Source organism: Tarenaya hassleriana, unplaced genomic scaffold (assembly GCF_000463585.1).
Source record: "Tarenaya hassleriana unplaced genomic scaffold, ASM46358v1 Cleome8, whole genome shotgun sequence".
Taxonomy (NCBI): Eukaryota; Viridiplantae; Streptophyta; class Magnoliopsida; order Brassicales; family Cleomaceae; genus Tarenaya; species Tarenaya hassleriana.
Window position 1 is genome coordinate 724,438 of NW_010970490.1, and position 24,798 is coordinate 749,235.

The window sequence follows — 24,798 nt, forward strand, 5'->3', positions numbered from 1 at the left end:
CCTGCTGAATTGTGTAATGGAGCTTCAAACGGCGAGGCCTCCACTGAGAGCGAAGCATTGATCCACAAAGTTGCAGCAGCTGTGAGTTGAAAAAGTTCCCCTCTTGTCTTCCATCTTATTGACATTCTTTTATAGGAACTTGGCTTGGCTAACCTCTTTAAGTTATCTCCTAATCGTTGTCTGGTTTCGGATATTACCCTCGATGATTTTTATGCGGCGCACATATATATTCACTGTCTGAAGAGTCTAATCGAAAATTGCCTCATAAGCGTGGGATTTCAGCAAGTATGATATTCATTTTGCAGCAGTCTGGCTTCCATGAGTGTGTTTTTTTTTCTGTCGAATACACGTTGCTAAGTCGGTAATGATCATCTGCGGTGGGAATTTTGTATTTTTCCTTGTGCGTGGACGGGACCTCCTAGTTCCTAGAATGCTTAATGAACTGCATGAACTTATGAATATATATGCAGAGAGAAAAACAGCAAGTATCTGGCGCAGATACCTCTGTCAGATTCGAGCAAGGGGCGGCAGAATGTGAGTGATCTGCCAAACTAAATGGTCTTTCTAGATGGATATTACTTATGCACCACGATTTCCAGCAAAAGAATCTGATTCCATGAAACGGTCCTGGACATAGCAGCAACTTTGGTGAAAGAATCAGAGGCCAAAGCTCAAGGAAAAATATCCCTGAAGATAACACTTCAGACAAGGAGGAATCAGGAGGGCCCGGCAAATGGTTCATCTCGAGTGAAGGTAAAAAAAAAATGAGTTTATCTGTTTGTGTACATCATCGTTGTTTGATTTTTCAGCAGTTCATACTTAGCTTTGTTATTAGCAGAAGTTAGTTAGCCAACGCTTGTAATTCTACGGCTGGTGGTTTTATCCCGTTCTAACTTATGCAGGAGACTGAGGAGAAAAACAGCAACATCAGTCTCAAGAGGAAAAGAGGCCGACCACATATGTACATGAGCCCAGAGTCTCGTCAGGCTGATGGTATGTGTTGAATTTCGCGAAACAAAATGGCTGCTCAGAATATCATCTATGGCTGGATGATCAAATTGCATGAAGTTTTTTTTCCCGTGGAAATTTGATCGTTGTTGGGTTAACTTGTAGATCGAAATGCGTCTGGTCAAAAGGCTGGTGGAACTTCCTGTGATCAAAAGGCCACGACTAAAGATACCCGTAATTTCCCTGATGAAGATCAGCCTCTCAGTACATGGATCGGAGCGAATTTGTCATCTGCTGAGGAGGAATTAAGTAAGTCACCTATATTGAGATTCCAATGTATTAATATATCTCTGAGAATATGGTCCCTTTCCAATCATTGTTTTTATGCGGTTCAGGGCTATCTCCCACCAGCACTCTCAATGAAGTGAACAACTCTCCGGGAGAGAAAGAGATTGACGTTGTTAAAACCCCGACGCAAGATTCATCCATCGTTTGGCCTTTTGTGAAGAGATCGCCGATTTGGGAAACTGTCGAGTCAATGGAAGCCTTCAAATCAGTACCTCAAAGACCACATTTCAGCCCGTTGCTCGAAACCAGAGAGGAGTACCGTGAAGGGTCAGCCATTGGAATGATGGTCACATTCTCTGGGCTGATCGAGAAGGTCAACAATCTGCTATTGGATGACCCGAGAAGCACTCTAGAGGGCGTCAAGGAATGCCTTATCGATGTCCAGAAACACGGGTTTGATGCTATATCGCCGCTATGCAGAGTTAACGAGCTGCTGTGCATCAAAGACCAGCAGATGCAGACGCTGGACCGAATAAAAAACGTCAAGAGAGAGATTGAGGAGCAGCAGAAGAAAAGCCACAAGTGCAAAGAAGACGTGGAAGGAATCACAAACAAGATTCTTGAACTGCAGGGCCAGCAGGCCGCCATGATGAAGCTGATGGAATCAATGGTGACAGAGACAGCTCGGCTTCAGTCCGAAGCTGCAAGTCTTGACCAGACAATCCAGAATATAGAACACGAGTTCCAGAAAACCATCACGGCTCCTTGGAACTCACCACTCTCAGGTAAAAACATATAACTTGATGATATATAGATATGGTCTGGAAATGAAACTAACTGCCTGTTACCTTATGGTATGACTACTGAGCCTTTTGGTAGCTAATTATGCAATGTTTGTTCATATAATTAATCATTGCTAAGTACCTAGAAGTTAGAACCAGAATTTGTAGCTATTCCACTGCTGCAAACTTGTTTAGTCTTTTTTTTTTTTGTGGGTATTAATCTGATGGAGTTTAGGTGTTATGGGTTATTTTATAAAATATTATTTATGTTATATAAAAAATATGATATTCAGATGATGAATATGAGATCACATTGGATCACGATTTTTGTTCAAACAAGTTGATTATGGTCCCAAAAGAAAAGAAAAATAATAGTCCACTCGTTATAATTAATAGATGGTCCTCGATGGTACATATGCAAATGTGTTTGCATTTATATTTAGCCATAACGCGTGCAATTGACATATTATGCTTTTTGGAAAAAGAAAAAGGAAAGTCATTTTTAAATCCAATCCTTTATGCACCAATAAAATATTTATTACCCTTTTTTTTTTGGCATAAATGGTTAAATTTCATGTGAGATTTCAACCAAGATCTTGATTTTCAAATGGTTTCCGTTAACTCATTAATTATTCAGAATTCAAAACAAACCTAAAAAAGATCCACAAATTTTCAATAACATTTTTAAAATATCCACTTGAAAACTCGGCACTCAACAAATCCAACTAAAACAATTTTCTTATCAAATATATAAAACTATAAGTTTATGAACTATCTATTTTCAACTCTAACTTAAAATAAGTAATTATTATAAATATAATGATATTATTAAAATACAACTAATGAAGGAAATTAGGACACTAATCAACCGAGTGATCCATTAGTAACTGTAATGGGATTTGAAATGGGATTTGTTTTTGTTAGATTTTGATTGAGGACTTTGTCAGCCTAGTTGGAGACTCCGACCGATCTAGAACTCTCTGTCGTGTCGGTCCACGTCTTATTTTTGTTTTCATGTTTGTATTAAATATATGCAAGTACAAGTTTTCATTACAATCTAGATTTGGAACATTACTCGTAGCTGCGGAAACACTACTATTGTTGAATTCGATTAAACATTATATATTTATTAAATTTCGTTATACAGGCGCCCATCATACGTAATGTCTTTGTCTTGTCCTAGTTTTATTTCTTCGAAAGAAAAAAATCATTTCTTGAGTCTAAAAATAATTTGTTTTTGTTTTTTGGTATTATTTCTTCGTTGTCGACATGAAAACTTATAACCATATTGACATATTTAACCGTTTTTAAAATATGCAGTATATATAAAATATCTATAAAAAAGTTAATAAAATATGTCTTCTATTAGTAAATTTTACTATTCTTTATTTTTTAAAATCTATCTATAACAATTTAATTTATAATTATCTGAAATATATCTTTTTCGATAAAATAAACTATATAATTATTCAAAAATTGATCATCAAAATGATTACGCAAAAATATTTTCACAAATTTATCATTAAAAATCTGTCTTTAATATATTTTTTTAACATCAAAATACTAAAATAAATCATGTAAATTAATTTGTTGAGAGAGAGATCTAAACTAATATTGTGATATATTATTGATTGAAATTTTACTATATTGATGCAAAGTTTTTTTGTCTTAGAAAAAAGTTTTTTTTTGAAATATTTGTCAATTGGTTTTTCTATAAATCAAATATATGAATATATATATATATATAAACAAATTTATAAATATGATCAAAATATAGAAATTGATGAATAAACAAAAAATATTAGATTTGTGTTTTTTTTAGAGAATTGAAAGAGAAAATAAAAAAATAGATAGAAAATAAGACTAAAAAGGGACATTTTAAAACCTAATATTTAGAGAAACAAGAAATTAGAAAAAGAAAAAAAGAATGGGAGGGGACCTAAGAAAAAATTTAAAGGGGGCCTTCAACCTTTTTTATCAAAATTTTATAACAATTATAAGTAAATTAATTTTTTTTCCCTAAATATATGGGGGCATGGGACCCCACTCCCATACATGTGGGTCCGCCCATGGATACCTATGACTATTGTTTGGGCATCCAGTAATTAATGTGTATATATACACATATATATTCAATTATTAGCATGTAATTTTTTAATGTTTATTGACCTTTTTATTACCAGTGAACAAGAAAAAGTAATTTGTTACAAATTAAAGAGGTTAGTAAATGGAGCTTTATCTTAAAATTGAAAACTAAAATTTTACCGAGAGTAACCCGAGAATAACCCTACACAAAGTATTACACAAACTGCAAGATATTTTTATTTTAAGATGAAAAATGGGTTTTGGCATTAATGTTTACGAAGATATTCAAACGCAATGGACCGACTTCAGTTTCATTATTTGAAATTTTCCGAAGACTTCTTCCCTCGACGTTTTGCAGATGGCCGTACCAATTAAATGAAGCTCAAATGCTTTTGTTTATCAAAACAGAATAAAAAGTTGGAAAACCAAAACTATATAAATACGTATTTTGAATAAAAAAATATTAATTAGTTAATGGTTGGTTGTTAAATCAAAGGTGTTAATAAATGGTCAAGCGTTACAATTTGTTCCGACGTCGGTCCATCCTAGCTGTTAGATGTCCTCTCCCCCTCATGTTCTATCAGATTTATTTATGTATTTTCAATTTTGAAAAACTATTTTATATATTAGTGTACGCTCAAGTGATGCGTGCATGTGCATGCATCCACTAAATTACTTAATGGGCGATAAAACCGATAAACTTTCTTGTTAATCCATAATATAGATATAAAATGGGTCGCAACCGTATAATATAAAATATATGAAATGCGATAACCCATAACGTATTCATTAAATCACGTGTAAGAATATGTAAATCTATAAGAGTGAACCAAAATAATATTCAGTTTATAGGATTCCTCCTTTCTAACTTGTTGGTCCGTTATTAATCATCCAAGTCCAATCATATCAATACGATATTTAATTAAAGTAATTTATTCAAAGCTAAAATATCTAATATAAGTAGTTAATCGTCACATCGACTCTAATTGCTGGTAATTAAATTAAATAATTAATAATATAGTTCCAAACCAAGAAACTGTGGATCCATTATTTATGATAGATACGGACCGGGAGGACCTATAAACCGGAAAAGTCAACTTACCATCCAAAGTCCTCTGTCTACAATAATACAATTCAAACACGACCGGCTTTGAAAATATAACATTTGATTCTCACGTCGATGACGAAATGCACACATAAAATTAGGGTTTTTTTTAATACGATTTAAATTTTATATTTTAAGATATAGTTTTCATAACATTTACAGTAAATGTAATGTAATGAAGAAGTATGGGTCAACAACGATATAGAAGGTCAACGATGAAAATTTATCGGACCGAGAAAGTGGCTGAAGGGTGGGGTTAACTGTCGGAGTTTTTTGGACTCAGGGGTTTGGTATTTTAATATTATATTTTATATTTATAAATACTGTAATATTTTAATTTTACGTTGAGTAATGTTAATTTTTCAAGATTTTTTACCCAAATCATAATAGATGAACAAAATCGATCTTATATTGAAATCTTAGCTACGATCATAATCAATATGAGCTTAATTGTGAAAATAACAAAATAAACAAACAATAGTTGCGACGATGGTAAATGAACAATAGCATAGGAAACAACTTTATGATTTCACGGACAAGATGTTATCTATTCTTGGAAAGTCTTCTGGGTTAGGAAACTTGACAGAAAAGCTTTCGTATGCAATAAAACCCCTCGTTCACGAAAAAGGAACGATGTACAGCTCGTTAAATCAGCAAAATAAAATAAAAAATTGAAATAATAGAAACATATAACACACGGAATACTATAACAACAAATTTTTTAAAAATATAATATACATATAACGAAAAAAATAATATCAGATAGCATGAAAGGGTATCGGGGATGGATGTGGAGAGAATAATCAAACGAGGGAGGAGAGGGGGGGCATTTATTGAAAGCAAGTGAGGGTGAAATAGTTGGTAACGTCAGGGTTTAGAAACCATACGAATACGGAAAACGCACCGCTGGGGATGGTGTATCAACCGTCTCCTCCTCTTTTATAAACCCACCAACCTATTTTCTCTTTTCCCTTCACCTCAATCTCTTCTCCTCATGCATGGAAATCTCTCTCTCTCTCTCTCTCTCTCTCTCTCTCTCTCTCTCTGTAAAAGATCTGCTCTTCATCATCTTCTGACCGACGAGGTATAATCCGACCAATCGGAGACGAACGGACGATCTTAGCACGCCCACGTACGTTAGCCGGCTGATCAAAGGTTGGTCTCTAATTCGTATGTACGTGTGAACCTTTGATGATCTTAATTTGCCAAATACATACGGAAGTCGTATCAGTATTTTTTTTTTCTGGGAAAGAATAAATTATGAAATGTCGAAAAATGGGTTCCATTTCAGATCCTCTATTCGCGCCTCTCGTTGTAGCCTTACAGCAGTCACGGTAATCTCCTCCATCCTTTCAGAAGTAAATGTCGTTTCAGAGAACCATAATTCCCATTTATTATTATTATTATTATTATTATTATTATTATTTATATGAAATATATATGTATATATATATATTTATATATATGTCTATTATTTTCAAAAAAAAAAAATCGCTGGTTAGGGTGTTTGAAATAGGAGAAACAGAGTGGATACGAGTTTCTTTGAATTGGCATGCTTTATAAAGTAATTAAGCCAAAGGAGTGAAACCCGCGGAACTATCACCATCAATCATCATGCATGCATGTTTAGGATATGATATGTTCTCATATGAGCTGATTATCAGATTGTTAATTAGTTTTCCTAATATAATTTCTACTTAAACTTATTTTCTAAACGAATATATATATATATATATATATATATATAGAGAGAGAGAGAGAGAGGCAAACAATGACAAAAATAGGTTTTAATATATTCAACCCGTTGTTCCCATGGATATATATACATATATATATATTTTATAAACTCCATGGATATATATATTCTAGATGACGCGATGCAAACTTTTGGATACAAGTAAGATTAAATATAATCTACCAAATTAGTTAGATTAATAGAATTGTGAAAATTAAGGTCGTGAACTCCAATCAATTCACTGTATAATAAATGTACTGTGTGGTAAGTACTCGCGATGACGCTCACATTAAATACAATTTTTTGGGTCGTTATTGTATTTTTTCTTCAAAAAAATTATTTATTCGTTAGTAATATAAATTCTCGGGCGATGATATTGATAGAAACTACTGTTGGGAGGTTAAAAGCATTAAATTAAGGAGTAAATTCCGGATAGGTACATACATTGAGCTCAACTGTCCTTTTGGAAGAATCATTGATGGCCCATTATTATAAAATCATATAACGAAATAAAAATATACTACAGACAGACTTAGGGTGGTGATAACGACGAATAAGCCTTTTGTATTTAGCGTACGGTTTGGTCGTCGTCACATGCAAAGCATCGTGTGCCTGATTTTGTCTTCATTACAGGGAAAAGATATGAAGGTGTTCGCGGCTAAGGTTGAAGAGGGCATCAGAGGGGAAGAAGGGAAGCCGTCGGTGGGTCCCATCTACCGGAATCTTCTCTCTGAGAATGGCTTCCCTCCTCTTGATCCCAACATCTCCACTGCTTGGGACATCTTCAGGTTCTTGATTTATTGATTAAATCCAGATATCTCATATGATATATATATATATATATATATATATGTACCCTTTTGGACCGACTAGTGCGTCATCCATTTTCCCGCCATGGTTTAGTCTCTCTTTTAGGATCATACCTTATATCTATGTCGAGACTCCGATATGTGAAAACTGATTCTCCATGTGAATTGTTTGAATTACGTAATTAAGGAATTTCCACCGTCTTTAGAGTAATTAATCGTCCATCTCTCTGCCATTGTTGGGGGTATATATATATATATATGTATGATGTGGGTTAACTTGTGTAAATGAATGCGAGTGATGGTTATTTTGCAGCAATTCGGCGAAAGAGTATCCCGGGAACAAGATGCTCGGATGGCGTCGAGTTGTCGATGGAAAGGTATTCATTACTATCATATTATATATATAATCCAAATTCGATTATTAAAGTTGTGTGAATTATATAAATACATTCTCCTAACCATTTTTAGTCGTCGTCTGATCGGTCAGGTTGGACCGTACGTCTGGAAAACATACAAGGAGGCATACGAGGAGGTTCTACGGATCGGTTCTGCTTTACGAGCTGCAGGAGCTGAACCTGTAAATCAAACTTATTATTATTATTATTACCCTTTCTCGTACTAATAATTAATAGCGTGGTTATATATGTATGTATGCATAGGGAAGCAGGGTGGGAATCTATGGAGTGAACTGTCCGCAGTGGATCATAGCCATGGAGGTATAACCGCATTTCACATTTTTATTACGAAGGAAATCATTCGGTCCAAAGCTAACCACGTTTTCGCAATAGGCATGTGCCGCTCACAGCTTAATCTGCGTGCCTCTCTATGATACATTAGGTAAATGCTTCCTTCCCCATCTATATGTGTATCATTTGAATCCATGAATATCACATCACATCACATGCATACATGGTTTTCATATAAAAAAATGAACGTATCTTGGTTATATGGTATTTGGTTACCGACAAGTTAAAGAAATGCAGGTCCCGGAGCCGTAGATTACATCGTCAACCATGCGGATATCGATGTCGTGTTTGTCCAAGACAAGAAGATTCAGGGAGTAAGACTCCGAATATCCGTTGTATATATATACACAGTTGGTTTCTTTATCTATCCAATAAATTAATATATAAATATAATTGGAGGAATAATGAGAAATAGCGAATAAATGAAAAAGCAGCTTCTGAGTCCAGAATGCAAGTCGGTGAAACGGCTAAAGGCAATAGTTTCCTTCACGGATGTGTCGGCGGAACAAAGCCACAAGGCTTCCCACACCGGTCTCAAAGCATACTCGTGGGACGACTTCCTCCTCTTGGTATCGTCTTTACTCTTTTTTTCTTTTATGAACTTCATTATATATATATATATATATATTTAGCGATACGGACATGTGGACCGTACGTGTTGAGGAAGCATAAGATATATAAAACCATTTCATTATTTGGATGAAAAGAAATCAAAACCGAATGAGGAGCGAATGAGATATCGTTGCACATGGACATCATCATGGACCAGTTTTCTAAGTTAAGCAAAAAGTTTAATATTACATATAATACTTGAAGATACGCTAAGGTCAAACACTTGCTCGTTGACTTTTTCTATTTGTTTGGTCATAGAACGCGCGTTTGCCTCCTAATTTCTCAAGATTGAAACGCTTTGTTTTCGCTTTGGTTAATCCATGTAGCACATGACACATACACACTTTTGAGCGGTCCATTTATAAACTGAAGACACAGAAACCACTTGGACTACCATATGAAATTATATTTTGATTTTTAAAATACAAAACTTACTTTAAAAAAATATTACAATGGGGAGATATATCGTTTTATTTGTTTTTATTCTCTTGTTTTATAAAAAAAAAAGGGAAGAGAAAGACCGGAAGAGATAAGGCCACCGGAGCCGTGCAACGTATGCACGATAATGTACACGAGCGGGACGAGTGGTGAACCTAAAGGCGTGGTTCTAACCCATGAAGCCGTCGCTGTCTTCGTTCGAGGCGTCGATCTCTTCATGGACCAATTCGATGACAAGGTTATATACAAATATAATATATATCGCCCTCCCTAACCCGGAAAAAAAAAACATTTTTTAATCAAGAACAAAGGTCTCTAAATCCGTTCTTGCTTGCATGGGACGAACTCCGACGTTAGATGACAACCGACGACGTGTATCTGTCGTTTCTGCCATTGGCTCATATATTGGACCGCATGAACGAGGAGTACTTCTTCCGGAAAGGTGCTGCCATCGGCTACTACCACGGGGTACACATATTCCATCTCTACTCTTTTCTTTGTTTCTTGAGCGCTGATAAATCCTGCTAAATGGGTGTGACAAAAGTGCGGTTCTCGATTTATGCCATATTCGATCTTGTTACTGTTAAAACACGATTTGAGATCATTGAATATATAGATGAAATCTTGATGAGAGAGAGAAAGAATGGTGTTGTAGGATCTGAACGCTCTAAGGGATGACATTCAAGAACTAAAGCCGACATATATAGCTGGAGTTCCAAGGGTGTTCGAGAGAATCCACGAAGGCATTCAAAAGGCTGTCCAAGAACTCAACCCCAGAAGGAGATTCATCTTCAACTCTCTCTACAAATAGTAATTTTTCCACTTCTATCTCTGTGTTTTTTTTTTCTTACATGATTTCCTGTTGAGACAAGACAAGAACCAAGGACGTCTGATGTCGATGAATGATTGATTCAGCAAGCTCAAATGGATGAATCGGGGGTATAGTCAGAAAAATGCCTCTCCCATGGCTGATCTGATAGCTTTCAGAAAGGTCCAAAACAGTAAACCAGCGATGAATTTTTTCCATGTTTTCAGAGTTTGATCATAATTAAGCAATCGCTTCGTCGGTTTCTTGAATCAAAGGTTAAAGACAGATTGGGAGGTAGGATCCGGTTGCTGGTGTCCGGAGGAGCACCGTTAAGCCCTGAGATCGAAGAGTTCTTGAGAGTTACTTGCTGTTGCTTCGTCACACAAGGCTACGGTACTGTTTTCTGAAAACCAAACCCTAAAAACGAATGTCTATCTCAGATTTCGTAACATGCAAGAAACTGATGCAAGTTGTACGGTCACATAGGTCTGACAGAGACGCTGGGAGGGACGGCGGTGGGGCATCCAGACGAGATGTGTATGCTCGGAACGGTTGGAGTTCCGTCAGTCTACAATGAGTTACGGCTGGAAGAGGTCCCGGAGATGGGCTACGACCCTCTCGGTGACAATCCCTCCGGCGAGATCTGCATCCGTGGCAAGTGTCTTTTTACTGGCTATTACAAGAACCCTGAACTCACCAGAGAAGTCATGAAAGATGGATGGTTCCACACAGGTGATCCATAATACACATATATGTAATCACACGATATGATCAGTAAAATGACTGTTTGGATTCTGATTCTGATTTGTGTTATTACTTTTCGGGGGATTTGATCAGGGGATATAGGGCAGATTCTTCCAAACGGAGTTCTCAAGGTTATCGACAGGAAGAAGAATCTGATCAAACTCTCGCAAGGAGAGTACGTGGCCCTCGAACACTTGGAGAATGTGTTCGGGCAAAACCCAGTCGTCGAAGATGTAAGTTTCGTGTGTCGCAAGTAACGGCTTCTTCCCTTAGATCTGCGATCGGTCTTCTGTATAATATGCTGCCAATCATCTGCCTAATCTTTCGCCTTTTCAATTTTCAGATATGGGTATATGGAGACAGCTTCAAATCGAAGCTTGTAGCGGTGGTTGTCCCGAACCCAGAAAGCGTGGAACTGTGGGCGAAGGCTAACGGACTATCAAAAGGTTTCGACGAACTGTGTTCTCTGCCCGAGCTCCGACAGCACATTCTGTCCGAACTGAAATCCACGGCCGAGAAGAACATGGTATACGAAATCTGCATATACAGCTTTCATTTCTTTTGGATTTTATGAAATCTTAAATACGGGTCGTGCGTGTGGCTGAGGAAACAGCTGAGGGGCTTTGAGCATATAAAGGCGGTGGCCGTGGAGGCTATACTTTTTGACGTGGAGAGAGACTTGGTGACGGCTACGCTGAAAAAACGAAGGAACTATCTTCTCAATTATTATCAGGTTTGCAATAATTCTCTATTTATTATATGGTCTGTGTCCGATGAATGGTTATTATATGTCTATCTGAATATTTTTTTAATATAGATTTCATATCTATAACTATATGATAAAACTTCAATGTCGCAGGCGAAAATTGATGAAATGTACCGAGAATTGGCCGCCGCAACACGTTGAAGGTGCAGAGTTTGATCATAATTATTTTAAATTTTAAATTTTAAATTAAATTTTTTTTTATGGCGTGTAGGTTTCATTAAGCGAGTTATAAATAAACATGAACGATTCATTTACTTTTCCAAATCTTGTCGTCAATTAAAGCGCACACGACTATAAATCTTGTCGTCAATTAAAACACATACGACGACGTATTGAGAGTGAGCCTTTTAATCAATGTAAACAAGTACAAGATGATGACTCCGGCGGGCCAAGGCGAATAGAAGCACATCAGATGCGTATTTTAGACACGAGCCTTACTATTCTACGCCGACATCTTTCCCGCCGGATTTTCACGATATCAACAGCTAATCTCAACCGTCTGATCAACAGTTATCTCACGGACGACCGTTTGGTGGAGGCGCGCAGTCTCTTTGATCAGAACACTAGATCGCTTGACAACGCGACATGGAACACGATGATCAACGCGTATGTCCGACGCCGCCGAATAAGGGAGGCCCACGAACTGTTCGATCAAATGCCTCAGAGGGACGTCGCGTCGTGGAATGCCTTGTTAATGGGTTTGACTGAGACCAGAGATCCAGAAAGAGTTGTTTGGTTTTTCCTGGAGATGCAGAGATCTGGGTTGAACCCAGATGAGCATACTATTTCGGTACTAGTGAACACGGTTTCGGGTTCTTCGTTTAAGATTTTGATCGAGCAAATACACGCGCTTGCTATTTGTTCAGGGCTTAATCTGAGCGCGTATGCCGGGTCTGCGTTGCTTAAGGGTTACTCCAGTATAAAGAATCCAACAGCTTTACAACGAATATTTGATGACATTTTGCTGAAGGATGTTTCATCATGGAATTCATTGATTATGGGTTACATGAAATTAGGATTTGTGGGTAAGGGTGAAAAAGCTTTCAATCAAATGCCTGATAGAAACATTGTTTCTTTCCACACAATGATTATTGGGTACATAAGAAACACGATGATCGACAAAGCTCGGATATTGTTCGATCAAATGTGTGAAAGGAATGTGTTTTCTTGGACCGTGATGATCAATGGTTATGTACGGAGGAGGAAGTTCATTGTCGCGTTGAAGCTATTCAAATCTATGGTTGAGTCTGGGTATAGACCAAGCCATTATACATTGTCAACTGTTTTAGATGCATGTTCTGGGTGCTCTTTGCTTCCTATGGGCAAGCAGGTGCATTCCATTATCACAAAGTTCGGTATGGAATGTGACATTGTCTTGTCAACGTCACTCTTGGATATGTATGCCAAGTCAGGCGATATTAGTGCTGCTTCATTTGTGTTTAGTTCTATGAAGGTGAAGAATTCAGCTTCATGGAACTCGATGATAGGAGGTTTTGCAAGACATGGGCAAGGAACGAATGCTCTAGAGGAATTCGGGAAGATGCTCGAGAGCGGTTTCAAGCCTGATCAGGTTACTTTTATCAACTTGTTAATGGCTTGTGCACATGCCGGGTTGGTGGAAGAGGGAGAGGAACAGTTTAGCGCGATGAGCAAGTACGGGATAGCTGCAGAGAAGGAGCATTATGCTTGTATGGTAGATCTGTATGGAAGGGCGGGTCAGTTGGATAAAGCAGAGAGATTGATAAAGGGAATGCCATTTGAGCCAGATGTGGTTATCTGGGGAGCATTGCTCGGGGCTTGTGGATTGCATTCGTGTTTGGAGCTTGGAGAGGTTGCTGCTAATGGAGTGTCAAAGCTAAGAAGTGATCATCCAGCAGCATATGAGGTTCTGTTGAGAATTCATGGTGAGAAGGGAGTGTGGACAAGTGTCACTGAGTTGAGGAAACTGATGAAGCAGAAGAATGCGAAAAAGCAGAAAGCTGGAAGCTGGGTTGAATCTCCATTAGATGACAGATGATGGGTTCCTTTCACATTTAGGACCACAGGAGTTAAGCTCTGACCAGTTTTATGAGTTTCTGACAAGATAATGTTTGATGGCGCAAACTTTTTTGGGGATTGCAAAATTTTCTGAGTGAATGAAGTACACAATAAACTAAGAAGCAAGTGTTCGATGTCTCAGGACAAGAGCAGTGTGCTTATACAAAACCGTACATGTAGAATCATTAGTCAGGGGAACAACACTACAATATCCGTTCATGGATGGTCTTTCTTTCTTCTGCTGAGGAAACGGCTGAGAGATTCAAGTCCAGAATTTCTTCATCTTCCAGTCTTGCTTTCTTCCTTCTCCCTTTCTCTCTTCCTATAGAGCTTCTCAAGAACACGTTTTGCCTCGCAGTTCGGGAAATTTGAAAGATCGTAGTAATGAGGTGCAATATCGACCAACCTGTTAAAAACAAGCACGTCAAGGACCGCAATATAGAGGAAAAACAAGACCAGAAAGATGGCTACTGACCATTCACCACGGATATCTGTGACAGTACGGATGAAATTCCGGCTCGTCAAGACATATTCATTGTAAATCACCCACTCTGCCTTATGATCAAGGCAAGTTGATGGATGCAAATGAACCACCTGCGTCAAAAATGCACAAGCAAAGCAACCCCAATAAGGAATCTATCTCCTTTCATCAATCATCAGTTAAAATGCCATTCTATACAGACCTGGTTATCTTTGACGGTCAAGTAATGGCCAGTCCGTTCAAGGTGAGCCACCTGCATGAAATAACCAGCAAGCATGGCCTTTCTTATGTTGATATAGTAATCCCGGCTGTTAAAATCGGAGCTGCACATCTTCAGATTAAATCTAGACATTATTCTGACTAGCTGCTGTCTAACATTGTCAGCAGACTTCATTGCTCTTTGGTTGACAAAGTTTTCGTAACACCAGTTCGGGTCTTCACCTGCAAGAAATAACATTCCCCAGGCTCGTTATGGTCTAATCCATTTCCTTAGAGCAACTGAAATCGAAAAGAGAAAGAAATAGAAAAATATAACTTACTGTTTTGCTTATAAGCATGGTACACGTTTAACAGCGTAAGGTGATCACCGTCAATGTGTCCAAACCTAGCTTTAGCTTCATCTGCAGCTTTCTGAGCCTCTCTAGGCCGGACAAAGCAATTCGGTACTAGAGAGAGAATTGGTTTATCACAGAAGAGGGCCCATGGGAGAGGTCAGCAGATGCATAGAGGCGAGACCATACCATTTAGTTCATGAGAGAATACTGAGAAACTGCAACTATCTGCACCAGCATTTACTTAGATATCCCCAACCATTGATGGGCATGGAGAATTCATACTAGAAAGCTGCTGATTACAACTTAACTAATGGAATCAAGTAAAATGGCATTATGGCAAGCACACAGATCACCCGTACGGAGATGATGGTCATGTAAGAACATGGCAATGGCATGCTTAACTCAGATCTCATGCACAAAGACATAATTCAGAAGAAACATGACAATGCTGGTGAAACAGAGGTTAGAGCTACTACATCTACAATTAACAATGTGCTAGGATATCTTCACATTTCTACTCCAGGTGAATTGACAAGCAAAAAAATAAAAGATAAGCAGCAAAATGTCATTACCTGATAACATAGCAGAAACTGAGAGAATCTCATTAGAGCAGTTGAATTCAGGACTGACTATGAGCATCTTTGCCATTTGCGGATCCAAGGGAAATTCACTCATTATCTCACCTATCTTGGTCAAGTTACCTTCATCATCCAATGCTCCCAAATAATTCAAAACCTCCAAAGCACGCATCAGTGTCTCAGGAGCAGGAGGGTCCATAAAATCAAAATGCACCAAGTCATCTATACCCAGTTTTTTCAAGGTCAGGACTGTGTTGGCAAGGTTCGATCTCAATATCTCAGGATATGTCTGTGCTTGCAGGTCATTATGGAAACTTTTTTCTGTGTAAAGTCTGAAACATTTTCCAGGCCTAGTTCTACCAGCACGACCTGCTCTCTGGTGAGCACTTGCCTTGGATATCGGGGACACCAACAAGGACTCAACACGAATTCGTGGATTGTAGACTTTCTGCTTAGCGAACCCGGGATCAATCACATACACGATACCATCTATGGTTAGAGATGTTTCTGCAATGTTGGTCGAGACAACAATCTTTCTCCCAGGAGGGCCACCTTCAGTTAGTGGTGCTGGAGCAGCGTCAAATATCTTCTGTTGCATTGCAGGAGGAAGTGTAGAGTACAAAGGTACGACTTTGACAGGCCCCACTTGGTCCCCGAGATTATTGACCTCTTTATTAATTTTGCGGCATGCATCTTCTATCTCCTCTTCTCCGGTTAAGAAGACAAGAATATCTCCGAGTGGCTCACACATGTGTATCTGGACAACAGTCCTAATAGCAGCCTCAAGATAGTCCCTTTCAGGATCCTGAGTGTAGAAGATCTCCACAGGATGGAGCCGCCCAGGAACTTTCATAAGAGGTGCTCCACTAAAATAGTCCTGAAACTTTTCGGCTTCGAGGGTTGCACTCATAACAACTAACTTAAGGTCGGGTCTGTTTTTCAGGACTTCTTTCAGAAGACCAAACAGCACATCAGTAGCCAGAGTTCTTTCATGAGCTTCATCAAGAATAATTACCTTGTACCTCTCGAGAAGCGGGTCTGCCATGGCTTCTCTGAGAAGCATACCATCTGTCAAATACCTGCCATGGCAGAGCAAACACAGGATGAGCCCGAGTCCTCCACCAGAGTAACATTACACATAAAACTTTCAAACAAAGAAGCTTAGGAAGACAATGCTCACTTCAACAAAGTCCGGGAGCTACTGCAGTCCTCGAAACGAATGCTGTAACCTACTTCTTCACCGATACTTACATCCATCTCCTCAGCAACACGCCTTGACACAGACATTGCAGCCACTCTGCGAGGTTGTGTGCAGCCGACCATCCATTTCCTACGCTTATCCGAGTTTTCAGCTTCCACAGCATCTAAAACAAACTGAGGGATCTGCAGAAGAGATGGATTTTGATCTATGAGCTTCTGATGTTCGATAACAGGGAGGGAATACGTACCCCGGATGAACTCGAGGCTATCTACAACGAAATTTTGACCAAGTGTCAAACCCATCCAATTACACGTATTTCCGAGAGTGAGAGAACTGAAACATCACCTGTGTAGTTTTACCGCTACCAGTCTCACCGACCAGTATCAGCGTCTGATTGGCATTCAATGTCCGAAAAAACTCCTCTTTCTGCTGCCAAACAGGCAGAGTCCTCCTCTTCTCCAGTATATCGAAGTACCTCTGCGTATAAGGCTTCCCTGTCCATTTGTTGATCAGGCCGTCTCCGATGTTCGCCGCCGCAGCTCCAAAACCGTTGGGTTTGGCCATCTTCGCCGATAGAGAGGGATCGTCCATCACATCGAATAGACTCACCTTCCTCTTCCTCTCCGTACCCATCCACCGGTCGTGACGAAGGACGTACCTAAAACGGGAGGGAAGAAACCCTAGGGCAAATGCAGAAGCCGCGACAATGGAGGCTAGGGTTGGGGCACGCTGGTTTGGAGGAAGGAGGCGACGAAATTTTCTTAAATTGCTAATTAACCCCTGATTTTACTGATATTGTCAGTTTTGGCCTCAAAGAAGTTTGAAGAAAACTTGTGAGGACATCTCGCTCGGCCCAATAAGAGTGAGAATAAATCGGCCCAATAATCTGGGAAAGAATCGGTCCAAATGGCCCAAGCAACATTTTTTTCTTACACGCAAAAGATGGTCAATTTTATATAATAATGTGTAAATAAAACATCGGATACCACAATTTGATTGGAGAAGGGATGACAACAACCATGAAAACAAAATTAAGAGGTTAAATAACATCATCAAAGATAAAACTTAATTCATTAACTCAATCAGTCACCAGATTCCGGAATCAAGTGACCTAAACGAAAGCATCAAACAAAAGGCTTCCAATTCTGAAAGCAGAGTAGGCATTAGCGGCAGCAAGCTTGATCTGCTTCTGGTTAAGCGTATCCTTGAGGTCTACGTGCATGCCTGCATGCACACGTATATAAAGAGCTCGATTTGCTCTCGGGACATGCAAAAGTCGCACTTGGGGATGAGAGAGGAAAACGAAGAGTCCATTAGAATAATAGTAAAGAGGCTATACATGCATGGATGCATGTGATGTGATGACCAATGGGGCATGAAACAATGAATGCCCAACATATCTTATGGGGAAATAAGAGACGGACAACCCATACACTATGGTACAATGTATCTCATCAAAGTCTCTTAGGCTGCGGACAGTACAAATATGATACGACAACAATAGAGGAACAGAGCTGCCAGTTATGACTAGAACGAAAACATTATCCGACAACGCAAGATATCAGTTTTGAAGTATCAGAGTAGGGAACAAACCTTAGTTGCATACAGCGTGCAACCATCAAATTACTTACCAAAAGGCCCTGGACATTGAGAAATTGCATCACATCCGGCACGCCCTGAAATTTCCGGAAGCTTTTAGACCTAAAGCACAAAACAGAACAGCATAAAACCTTCAAGAATCCTCAACTACACATCTCTCTCTATCACCCCCTACTGAACCAGTAACCCAACAACCGAGAAGCTTCCATTAACCAGAGCAGCAGATTACTTTTAACGTTTTTTTGTCTTTCTTCAGACTGGGAGGGAGAAACAACTTACCAAACGGGACTTGAGTACATGGATGGATCTAATAAGGATTATAATGTTTCCCACGTTGGAAACCACCATAATTGTCATAATGCCTTGCAGGATAGTTCTCCACATGGTTTGGATATCTGCCTTTCGAATCCGTGGCCACATTGGATCCACCATGCGAAGGATTGGTAGAGTAACCCTCGAACTCGGTATAAGGAAACTGTCTACAACTACCGTAACTCAAGGCTGACATTTGCTGCCGTGCTTGCTGCTGACGCCTCTGAGCGTCAAGTTGAAGAAACTCTTCCCACTGTTTAGCATTCATATCCCTTACAGCCGCCAGTTTCTTCATGTAATTATCTCTCATTTCCCGGATCGTCTAAAACTCGCATAAATGGATGTCAGAAGTTGAAATTCCACGAAGCAAATACTGCAACTATCCTAAGCAACAAATTCATGTTCTTAAAGAAGCAGCTCCCATCTTTGTTGTTAATACTAGTGATTTTTCCATGTCTCCCCATACAGTGACCATCAAATAAACTTCTAAACTGAGAATAAAACAGCTCTGGTAATAACTTGTATGATGGATTAGCTGTCGTCCAGTAATGTGTGCCACTAGCATGTTTCATTCTGAATATGAACACCTTTCTTGATCAAGTTCTTATAAAAATCATAGATGCTATCAGACCTAAACTCAATTTTTTTTTATCTAACAGGAATTCATCAGTCACGGGATCCCTTACCTCACAATGCTTGCTATTCTCCTCCTCTTCTTCCTTATCACGAATCCCTTCCAGCTCCATTGCCTCCCTCTTATATTCCAACTCTAGCTCTTCAAATGTCCATGGGAAAGAGGGGCGTTCAAGCTGATGGCTTAACTGAACATCAGAGCCCCGCCTCTCATGATCCCATCTGTCAGTTTTATAACTATTCACATCCGGTTTTTGCCTACCATATGGCTTATCCCATCCACTATAACGAGGCCGACCAGGAGATTTAGAATGGTTCGAGCGACTTCGTGCTCTGTCACTACCATAAGCTTCATGAAATGTATAATATGTTAACTGCTTGATCAACACATTGGCCAAAGGTACAGCTACATTAAGACATGTAATCTCATCTTCGATCAAAAAAGCCAACCACTGGATTTCGAGCAAACCATCAGCAAATATGATAATTTTGCTGAATATCGTAGCCAGCTAGAACCCTGACAAAACTAACTTTACTACCTACATAACGCTTGAACATAAGCACTTACTTCTAGCTGCAAAAGAAAGTTAAGGAACAGAAATATTATTGAGCAGAAATGAAGCAAGAACTGATCAATGTTCCCCAAAGACAGACTACAAGAGACAATTACCAGTTCTCTATCCATTCTGTAAATGTATCCTATCCTGTCCCTACCTTGTGGAGATCCCCGGGGAAAACTCCGCTGATCCTCACGAACATGATTCTCCAAAAACATATCTTGCCTTCCAGGGCGCTCTGGAAAGCTTGATGAACCATGTGATCCCAGTTTTGGTCTCTGAGGTTCTGAAATTCGAGCTTGTGGACCAACATGACTCCGCCTAGGTGACCTGGATCTGCTCTTGTGAGAACCAGAAGAACCCCTATTCTCGCCTTCCTCCTTAACCTTGTGAACAACATCTACACCTTTCCTCAAGATTAATCTATCCTTGCCACTGACTATCAGAAACTTTTCATCCATTTTTATCTTGCACCCGGTGTCCCTTTCAATCCTTTCTATGACTTTCTCGGTGAACAGCGTCCGTACCTGTTTGTCCCTAGCTGGTACCCTCTCAAAGAAATCTTGGGATTTCCGGTTTGCACCAAGAGTTGATGGGCAACCCTATATACGGCAAATGATGCAAAGTGAATAAAACAGTCAGGACCCACTTATAAGAATACATTACTCGAAAAGGTATCCAAGTCTATGACTCTAAGTACAAAAAGATCCAAAAAATGCAGAATACCTGAGTAAAATGACCTGATTCTCCACATATTTTACAGATCATTTCTTCTTCTTTCCTCTTCTTCCAATTCCTCTCAGTAGCTTTTGATTTAGCCTCCCAAACTTTCGCTTCTCGGCTAGTGAAATCAGTTGGCACAGCATTGGGATCAGGCAGTTGCTCCTCCTCATCAGAACCACCAAGAGACGGTTTGCTGGATTTTTCCTTGTGTTGAGCATTGTTGGTTGGATTACAGGGAGGGCCTGTATACTCCTTGTAGATTTCACTAAAGTCATCGTCGAGATCTGGGTCTGATCGAGTGCTTCCCATCTGAAACAAAACACACACCACAACTTCAAACCCCTGGAAAGACTGGAAAAGGAATTTCAGAAATCGATCAAAAGTAGTTTCATTCAAAGAGCAGCAGAAGTTCTGCCCAAATAATCAGTGAAGTGAACGCGCAAGGATAATCGGCACCCAAATCCCAACACGTTACAGCAATTGTACAGAAGATTTAACGAGTTTCTGAAGTTAGATGAAAACGCGCATTTCCCAGGGAAACACGATCAATATATGACATGAAAATACCAACTCAATCGAAAAGTTTCAAAACAACGTTGAAATTTCTCTCTTTTCCAGGAAAAAGACGAACAATTTCCCGCACGGAGTAAATTGAAGGAGGACATCACCAACCTCGCAGATTGTCGAGATTTAACAGCTAAATGCAAAGAATTCGACGCAGCAAAACAACAATCTAATCAACGCGAATAATAAGAACAATCGGGAAACAAAGATACCTGGAATTAGAAATTATCCGACGGGCTAAGCGACAGCGCCGGGAAGAGAGAGACGGACACTGAGACGAGAAAATCCGGCTAGGGTTGGGTTCTCGAGAAATCCGACAACTTCCCAAATCCAAAATTTTAATTTCTCTCGTTTGGAACCCATGAATTTTTTGTAATTACAAATATAACCCCAACTAAACGATGTCGTTTTTACTGAACAAGATCAAGCTGATGATTCATGTGTTTGACCAGAAACCTTGGTCTTCAGGCGTTTCACTGTACTTGTGTCCCTTGAAACCAGTTTCCAACTCTGGGTTCTCCATTTAGTGTCAGTGTATCTACAGGCTAGACAAGCTCTCTACAGCTCTGGTTCTAATAAGCTCATCTCTGGTAGGTTAACTTAGTTAACCACCAAAGACAGAAAGATATTATTACCTTCATGAGACAGTTTTGCTTCCATGTTCTGTATGTAGCTTCTTCTTTTTTTTTCTTTTTTTGTCTCTCTCCCACGTACACACACCCATGCATGCATGCAAACGCCCCGAAAAAAAAGTTGATTTGCATGATAACTTATTTCTACCCTTTTTAACTTTTTTGTCGAGGACAATGCATTTTCCATTCTACATCTCTCTCTCTCTCTCTCTCTCTCCCTGAGGGTTTGCCATGATGTGTAAACCCTATACTGGTAGGAAAGTGAAAACAATTTCCAAATATTTTTGGTTCAATTGATATGGCATATATATATTGGCCATTGATTCAGAGCTCTTTTTAGTTCACTAGATCGGATACAAAGATCATCCTTCAGAAAAATCTTTGAAAATGAACAGCAGCGTCAGTGTGTCACACGTTTATCCGACGATGGACCCATGTTACAGTATCTTAAATTCATCCGTTCCCTGTCATTGCTGCTTGTGCGGGGAAGAAAATTAAATCTAACTCATGATTTTGTTCTGTACGTACTTTTTTGGAACGGGGTACTAGTAGATTCTTATACCACATAATCATTCTCATGAAGGGTAATATTTGATTCGGCTTAACCTCTAACATCTTCGTTTTTCACATTCCTTTTTCTTTTTTTAATTTCATTTTTTATTATAGAGACCAAAAGCGAAATAGAAAAAAGAAATAGCAAAAGACCGCTCACGGAGCACAAGTCTTTCCTTCCCCCCAAGAGGTAAACAAAAATAGCGCATTTAGGTCGACAAGAGTAGGTAGAAGTAGTTGGGGATATGCTTTCCATCTCACTATCCCCTATGAACATAAATGTTTCAATTACATTAAATTTCCATTCAACGATTTCATTATATCTCTTCTCAAGCCCTTTAAGCCAAACTTAACTTCCATGGATTCCCAGACAAAACCTGCACCAAACACAGAAAGAGGGGGTCCTAAGATCGTTAATAGCTTCGTCTCTGTGGAGAAACCGAAACCCTAGCAAGCACTGCGGAGAATCTTGCTTCGTTGTTGTACGTACTTTCTCAATGACACGATATTCCACTGACAAACAAAACTACTGATAATGGAGACAGCGATCCCTTCCTCGGCTATGCATGATCCATGCCGACGTGAAATTTCCGCAGCTCTTCCAAAGAGCTTTTACTCGTCTTTTAGAGGAGAAGGATAATACAAGATCAAGATCTGTCTCGAGTACAAACTAGAATTAAAGCAGTTTCTTAGTTCTGCAAGATGCGTGGAAATCCTGGGGACCTGTCAGCTTGACATTACCTACCATTACAACATCTACTTTTACATCTACATAAAAAGGAGACAACCTTCCTGAAAAGGAAAGATCGGTTCCTGTGGCAATTGCAAATGACCTAATAGCCACTTCAAAATCACGATGTTACATATACATACATATATATATATATATATACTATACTACTCATCCTTCAACATATGGGACGGGACAACATCTTGAAGAAGGCCATGGTCCTTCATCATTAAACCTGCAGCGCCATTAGGGTTATAACAAACCTGATTCTTCCTCACATTATGATAGCCACTGAGGTATTCAACGCCAAAAGTAGACAGTTGTTGTTGTTGGTAATGAACCAGCTGTTGAAATTGAGGTGAAAGCGTGGTGCTTTCTAGAGGAAGGCCGAAGCTCCCACCCGCCATGGCGGAAGCGGCCGAGCCGAAGAAGCCTCCGGCTGCACCGCCGCAGAAAGCAGGACGAGCCATGAGGGGACTAGGGTGCGTGTGTTGACCTTCGTACGTCGTCACCACGATGCTCGGGTCCGTGAATGATCTCTCCACTCTCTTCTTCACGTTACAAGACGCTGTGGTGCAACGATAGTAACTCCTGAAAAAAACCAGTCTCAACGTTTTAAGAGCGCATAATGCAGATCTAAACACGTCAGAGCAAAGAAAATTTCTGCATTTTAATGTCGAGAAAAGGCTGTTTCTTGAACTGGGGATCTTCTCAAACGATTGTCCGAGAACTAATGGAAAACGAATTAAGATAATAAAAGTGGAAGTCATCATGTTCTTTTCTTTTCTTCATGGTTGTGTGAGGGCGGAGGAAATGGGTGAGTTACCGAGGGAAAGGACTGTTCTTGACAGCTTTTTGGCCGTATTTTCTCCATCTGTAACCATCTTCGAGATGATCGACCTCGCTCTTTGTCATGAACGCCACTCTCGGCTCTCTCTGTTTCTTCTGATTGGGCTTCTTGGGTTTCAACCTGCTTCCATGAAACCGACATCAGAAGCACTAATGGTATTCAGCTTCAAAAATGGTTCCATTTTTATTTTCTCTGACTAGAATCAAGAGAGTTTTTTTAGTAGTTTTGTCCAAAGGGTTTCGCTAAAAAAAACGAAACTGTACAGGAAAATCTGTGAAAACAAGAATCAGAAACCGAGACTCACTGCTTCTTGGTAGAACCCTTCTGCATCTGCTCTTCTCCATCTTCTTCGTCGTCCTCCCCCTTCACTTGTTCCTCATTAACAGCCTCGCTCGACGCCGACGAGATCGACGCCGAGTTAGGAGTCGCCGGCGGATTCACAACCGCATCCGAACATGATGACTCTACCTTCGAGGCCGCTTGCTCCGCCGCTCGTGACGGCAGTACGGGCGCAGAAGAATACACTTCGGCCGCGGCCTGAAGCGACGTCGTATCGAACAGAGAAGAAGGGTTGAAATCCTGATGCAGACCCAACAACTCCATGAACCCTAGAGAATTCCTCTCCGCTAAATCGCCGAAATCCCACACGCTCTGCGACGGGTACAAGCTCTTCTGCGCAAAATCAGCGAACGACGACGTTCCGACACCGATATTCTCCATTTTCTTCTCTCTTCCCAATAAATATATCAGACCCAAATGAGAAAACGCATCAAAACAGAGATCGGAAGGCACCGATCAGAAGAATATCACAGAGAAAATCTTCGAGTACTCGGAGAACGAGTAAGAAAACAAATGAAGAGAGAGAGAGAGGGAAATTTGGCTAGAGAAGAGAGGGGTAATAAGACGATTCTCTCGGGAGGAAAAAAATG

General features: G+C 39.6%; 6 protein-coding genes across 14 annotated transcripts in view; 3 read left to right on the forward strand and 3 right to left on the reverse strand.

The window, feature by feature from the left end:
• Positions 1-2,259, forward strand: part of LOC104802141 (DUF724 domain-containing protein 2-like) — a 4,341-nt gene extending 2,082 nt beyond the window's left edge. For 4 of the 5 annotated variants that reach the window (XM_010525606.2, XM_010525607.2, XM_019201242.1 and 1 more), the window contains 6 exons: positions 1-81; positions 471-534; positions 638-753; positions 903-993; positions 1,114-1,257; positions 1,344-2,259. In XM_010525606.2, coding sequence (XP_010523908.1) covers positions 1-81; positions 471-534; positions 638-753; positions 903-993; positions 1,114-1,257; positions 1,344-2,035 — 1,188 coding nt within the window. In that variant the 3' untranslated portion in view covers positions 2,036-2,259. The remainder of the gene's footprint in view (positions 82-470; positions 535-637; positions 754-902; positions 994-1,113; positions 1,258-1,343) is intronic. The other variant, XM_010525604.2, reaches the window with a different exon arrangement.
• A 3,793-nt stretch (positions 2,260-6,052) lies between these two features.
• On the forward strand, positions 6,053-12,813 carry LOC104802143 (long chain acyl-CoA synthetase 1). Of its 2 annotated transcripts, XM_010525610.2 has the most exons (20): positions 6,054-6,363; positions 6,500-6,542; positions 7,577-7,731; positions 8,066-8,129; positions 8,240-8,329; positions 8,412-8,468; positions 8,541-8,589; positions 8,736-8,812; positions 8,933-9,067; positions 9,619-9,786; positions 9,906-10,016; positions 10,204-10,358; positions 10,464-10,539; positions 10,632-10,749; positions 10,843-11,088; positions 11,194-11,333; positions 11,444-11,626; positions 11,714-11,833; positions 11,960-12,009; positions 12,377-12,813. In XM_010525610.2, the coding sequence occupies exons 3-19, from the start codon at positions 7,586-7,588 to the stop codon at positions 12,005-12,007; spliced, it is 1,983 nt and encodes a 660-aa protein (XP_010523912.1). In that variant the 5' UTR covers positions 6,054-6,363; positions 6,500-6,542; positions 7,577-7,585; the 3' UTR covers positions 12,008-12,009; positions 12,377-12,813. The 2 variants fall into 2 exon arrangements, with proteins under 2 accessions (XP_010523913.1, XP_010523912.1); XM_010525611.2 differs by lacking the exon at positions 12,377-12,813 and having other exon boundaries at positions 6,053-6,363; positions 8,221-8,329; positions 11,960-12,152.
• On the forward strand, positions 12,279-13,883 carry LOC104803068 (pentatricopeptide repeat-containing protein At1g62260, mitochondrial-like). Its single transcript, XM_010526943.1, has one exon. The coding sequence runs from the start codon at positions 12,279-12,281 to the stop codon at positions 13,881-13,883; it is 1,605 nt and encodes a 534-aa protein (XP_010525245.1).
• Positions 13,884-13,998: 115 nt separating this feature from the next.
• LOC104802144 (probable pre-mRNA-splicing factor ATP-dependent RNA helicase DEAH2) lies at positions 13,999-17,464 on the reverse strand. 3 transcript variants are annotated; one of them, XM_010525612.2, is made up of 7 exons: positions 17,063-17,459; positions 16,697-16,899; positions 15,511-16,595; positions 14,924-15,049; positions 14,587-14,825; positions 14,379-14,497; positions 13,999-14,309 (listed from the first exon to the last, which is right to left on the reverse strand). In XM_010525612.2, the coding sequence occupies exons 1-7, from the start codon at positions 17,348-17,350 to the stop codon at positions 14,183-14,185; spliced, it is 2,187 nt and encodes a 728-aa protein (XP_010523914.1). In that variant the 5' UTR covers positions 17,351-17,459; the 3' UTR covers positions 13,999-14,182. The 3 variants fall into 3 exon arrangements, with proteins under 3 accessions (XP_010523914.1, XP_019056738.1, XP_019056739.1); XM_019201193.1 differs by lacking the exons at positions 13,999-14,309; positions 14,379-14,497; positions 14,587-14,825 and having other exon boundaries at positions 14,956-15,163; positions 17,063-17,464; XM_019201194.1 differs by lacking the exons at positions 13,999-14,309; positions 14,379-14,497; positions 14,587-14,825; positions 14,924-15,049 and adding an exon at positions 15,170-15,291 and having other exon boundaries at positions 17,063-17,464.
• A 275-nt stretch (positions 17,465-17,739) lies between these two features.
• Positions 17,740-21,424, reverse strand: LOC104802145. 2 transcript variants are annotated; one of them, XM_010525614.1, is made up of 6 exons: positions 21,318-21,424; positions 20,545-20,850; positions 19,976-20,420; positions 19,315-19,610; positions 18,596-18,950; positions 17,740-18,393 (listed from the first exon to the last, which is right to left on the reverse strand). In XM_010525614.1, the coding sequence occupies exons 2-5, from the start codon at positions 20,848-20,850 to the stop codon at positions 18,624-18,626; spliced, it is 1,374 nt and encodes a 457-aa protein (XP_010523916.1). In that variant the 5' UTR covers positions 21,318-21,424; the 3' UTR covers positions 17,740-18,393; positions 18,596-18,623. The 2 variants fall into 2 exon arrangements, with proteins under 2 accessions (XP_010523916.1, XP_010523915.1); XM_010525613.1 differs by having other exon boundaries at positions 17,740-18,418.
• A 1,502-nt stretch (positions 21,425-22,926) lies between these two features.
• LOC104802146 (probable WRKY transcription factor 23) lies at positions 22,927-24,782 on the reverse strand. Its single transcript, XM_010525615.2, has 3 exons — positions 24,174-24,782; positions 23,846-23,989; positions 22,927-23,610 (listed from the first exon to the last, which is right to left on the reverse strand). The coding sequence occupies exons 1-3, from the start codon at positions 24,587-24,589 to the stop codon at positions 23,187-23,189; spliced, it is 984 nt and encodes a 327-aa protein (XP_010523917.1). The 5' UTR covers positions 24,590-24,782; the 3' UTR covers positions 22,927-23,186.
• Between the last annotated feature and the right edge of the window lie 16 nt (positions 24,783-24,798).

Coding starts and splice junctions, on each gene's coding strand:
- LOC104802144 (XM_010525612.2), bottom strand. CDS start 17,350: ATGGGTACGGAGAGGAAGAGGAAGGTGAGTCTATTCGATGTGATGGAC. Junction 15,050..15,510: donor AGTTTCTGCTATGTTATCAG/GTAATGACATTT, acceptor TTCTCTCTCTAG/TACCGAATTGCTTTGTCCGG. Junction 14,826..14,923: donor CCATGCTTATAAGCAAAACA/GTAAGTTATATT, acceptor TATTTCTTGCAG/GTGAAGACCCGAACTGGTGT.
- LOC104803068 (XM_010526943.1), top strand. CDS start 12,279: ATGCGTATTTTAGACACGAGCCTTACTATTCTACGCCGACATCTTTCC.
- LOC104802145 (XM_010525614.1), bottom strand. CDS start 20,850: ATGGGAAGCACTCGATCAGACCCAGATCTCGACGATGACTTTAGTGAA. Junction 20,421..20,544: donor AATCAGGTCATTTTACTCAG/GTATTCTGCATT, acceptor TGCCGTATATAG/GGTTGCCCATCAACTCTTGG. Junction 19,611..19,975: donor TCCCCGGGGATCTCCACAAG/GTAGGGACAGGA, acceptor CATTTCATGAAG/CTTATGGTAGTGACAGAGCA.
- LOC104802143 (XM_010525610.2), top strand. CDS start 7,586: ATGAAGGTGTTCGCGGCTAAGGTTGAAGAGGGCATCAGAGGGGAAGAA. Junction 8,590..8,735: donor GCCTCTCTATGATACATTAG/GTAAATGCTTCC, acceptor AAAGAAATGCAG/GTCCCGGAGCCGTAGATTAC. Junction 9,068..9,618: donor GGGACGACTTCCTCCTCTTG/GTATCGTCTTTA, acceptor TAAAAAAAAAAG/GGAAGAGAAAGACCGGAAGA.
- LOC104802146 (XM_010525615.2), bottom strand. CDS start 24,589: ATGGAGAATATCGGTGTCGGAACGTCGTCGTTCGCTGATTTTGCGCAG. Junction 23,990..24,173: donor AAGGGTTCTACCAAGAAGCA/GTGAGTCTCGGT, acceptor TCATGGAAGCAG/GTTGAAACCCAAGAAGCCCA. Junction 23,611..23,845: donor AAGAACAGTCCTTTCCCTCG/GTAACTCACCCA, acceptor GGTTTTTTTCAG/GAGTTACTATCGTTGCACCA.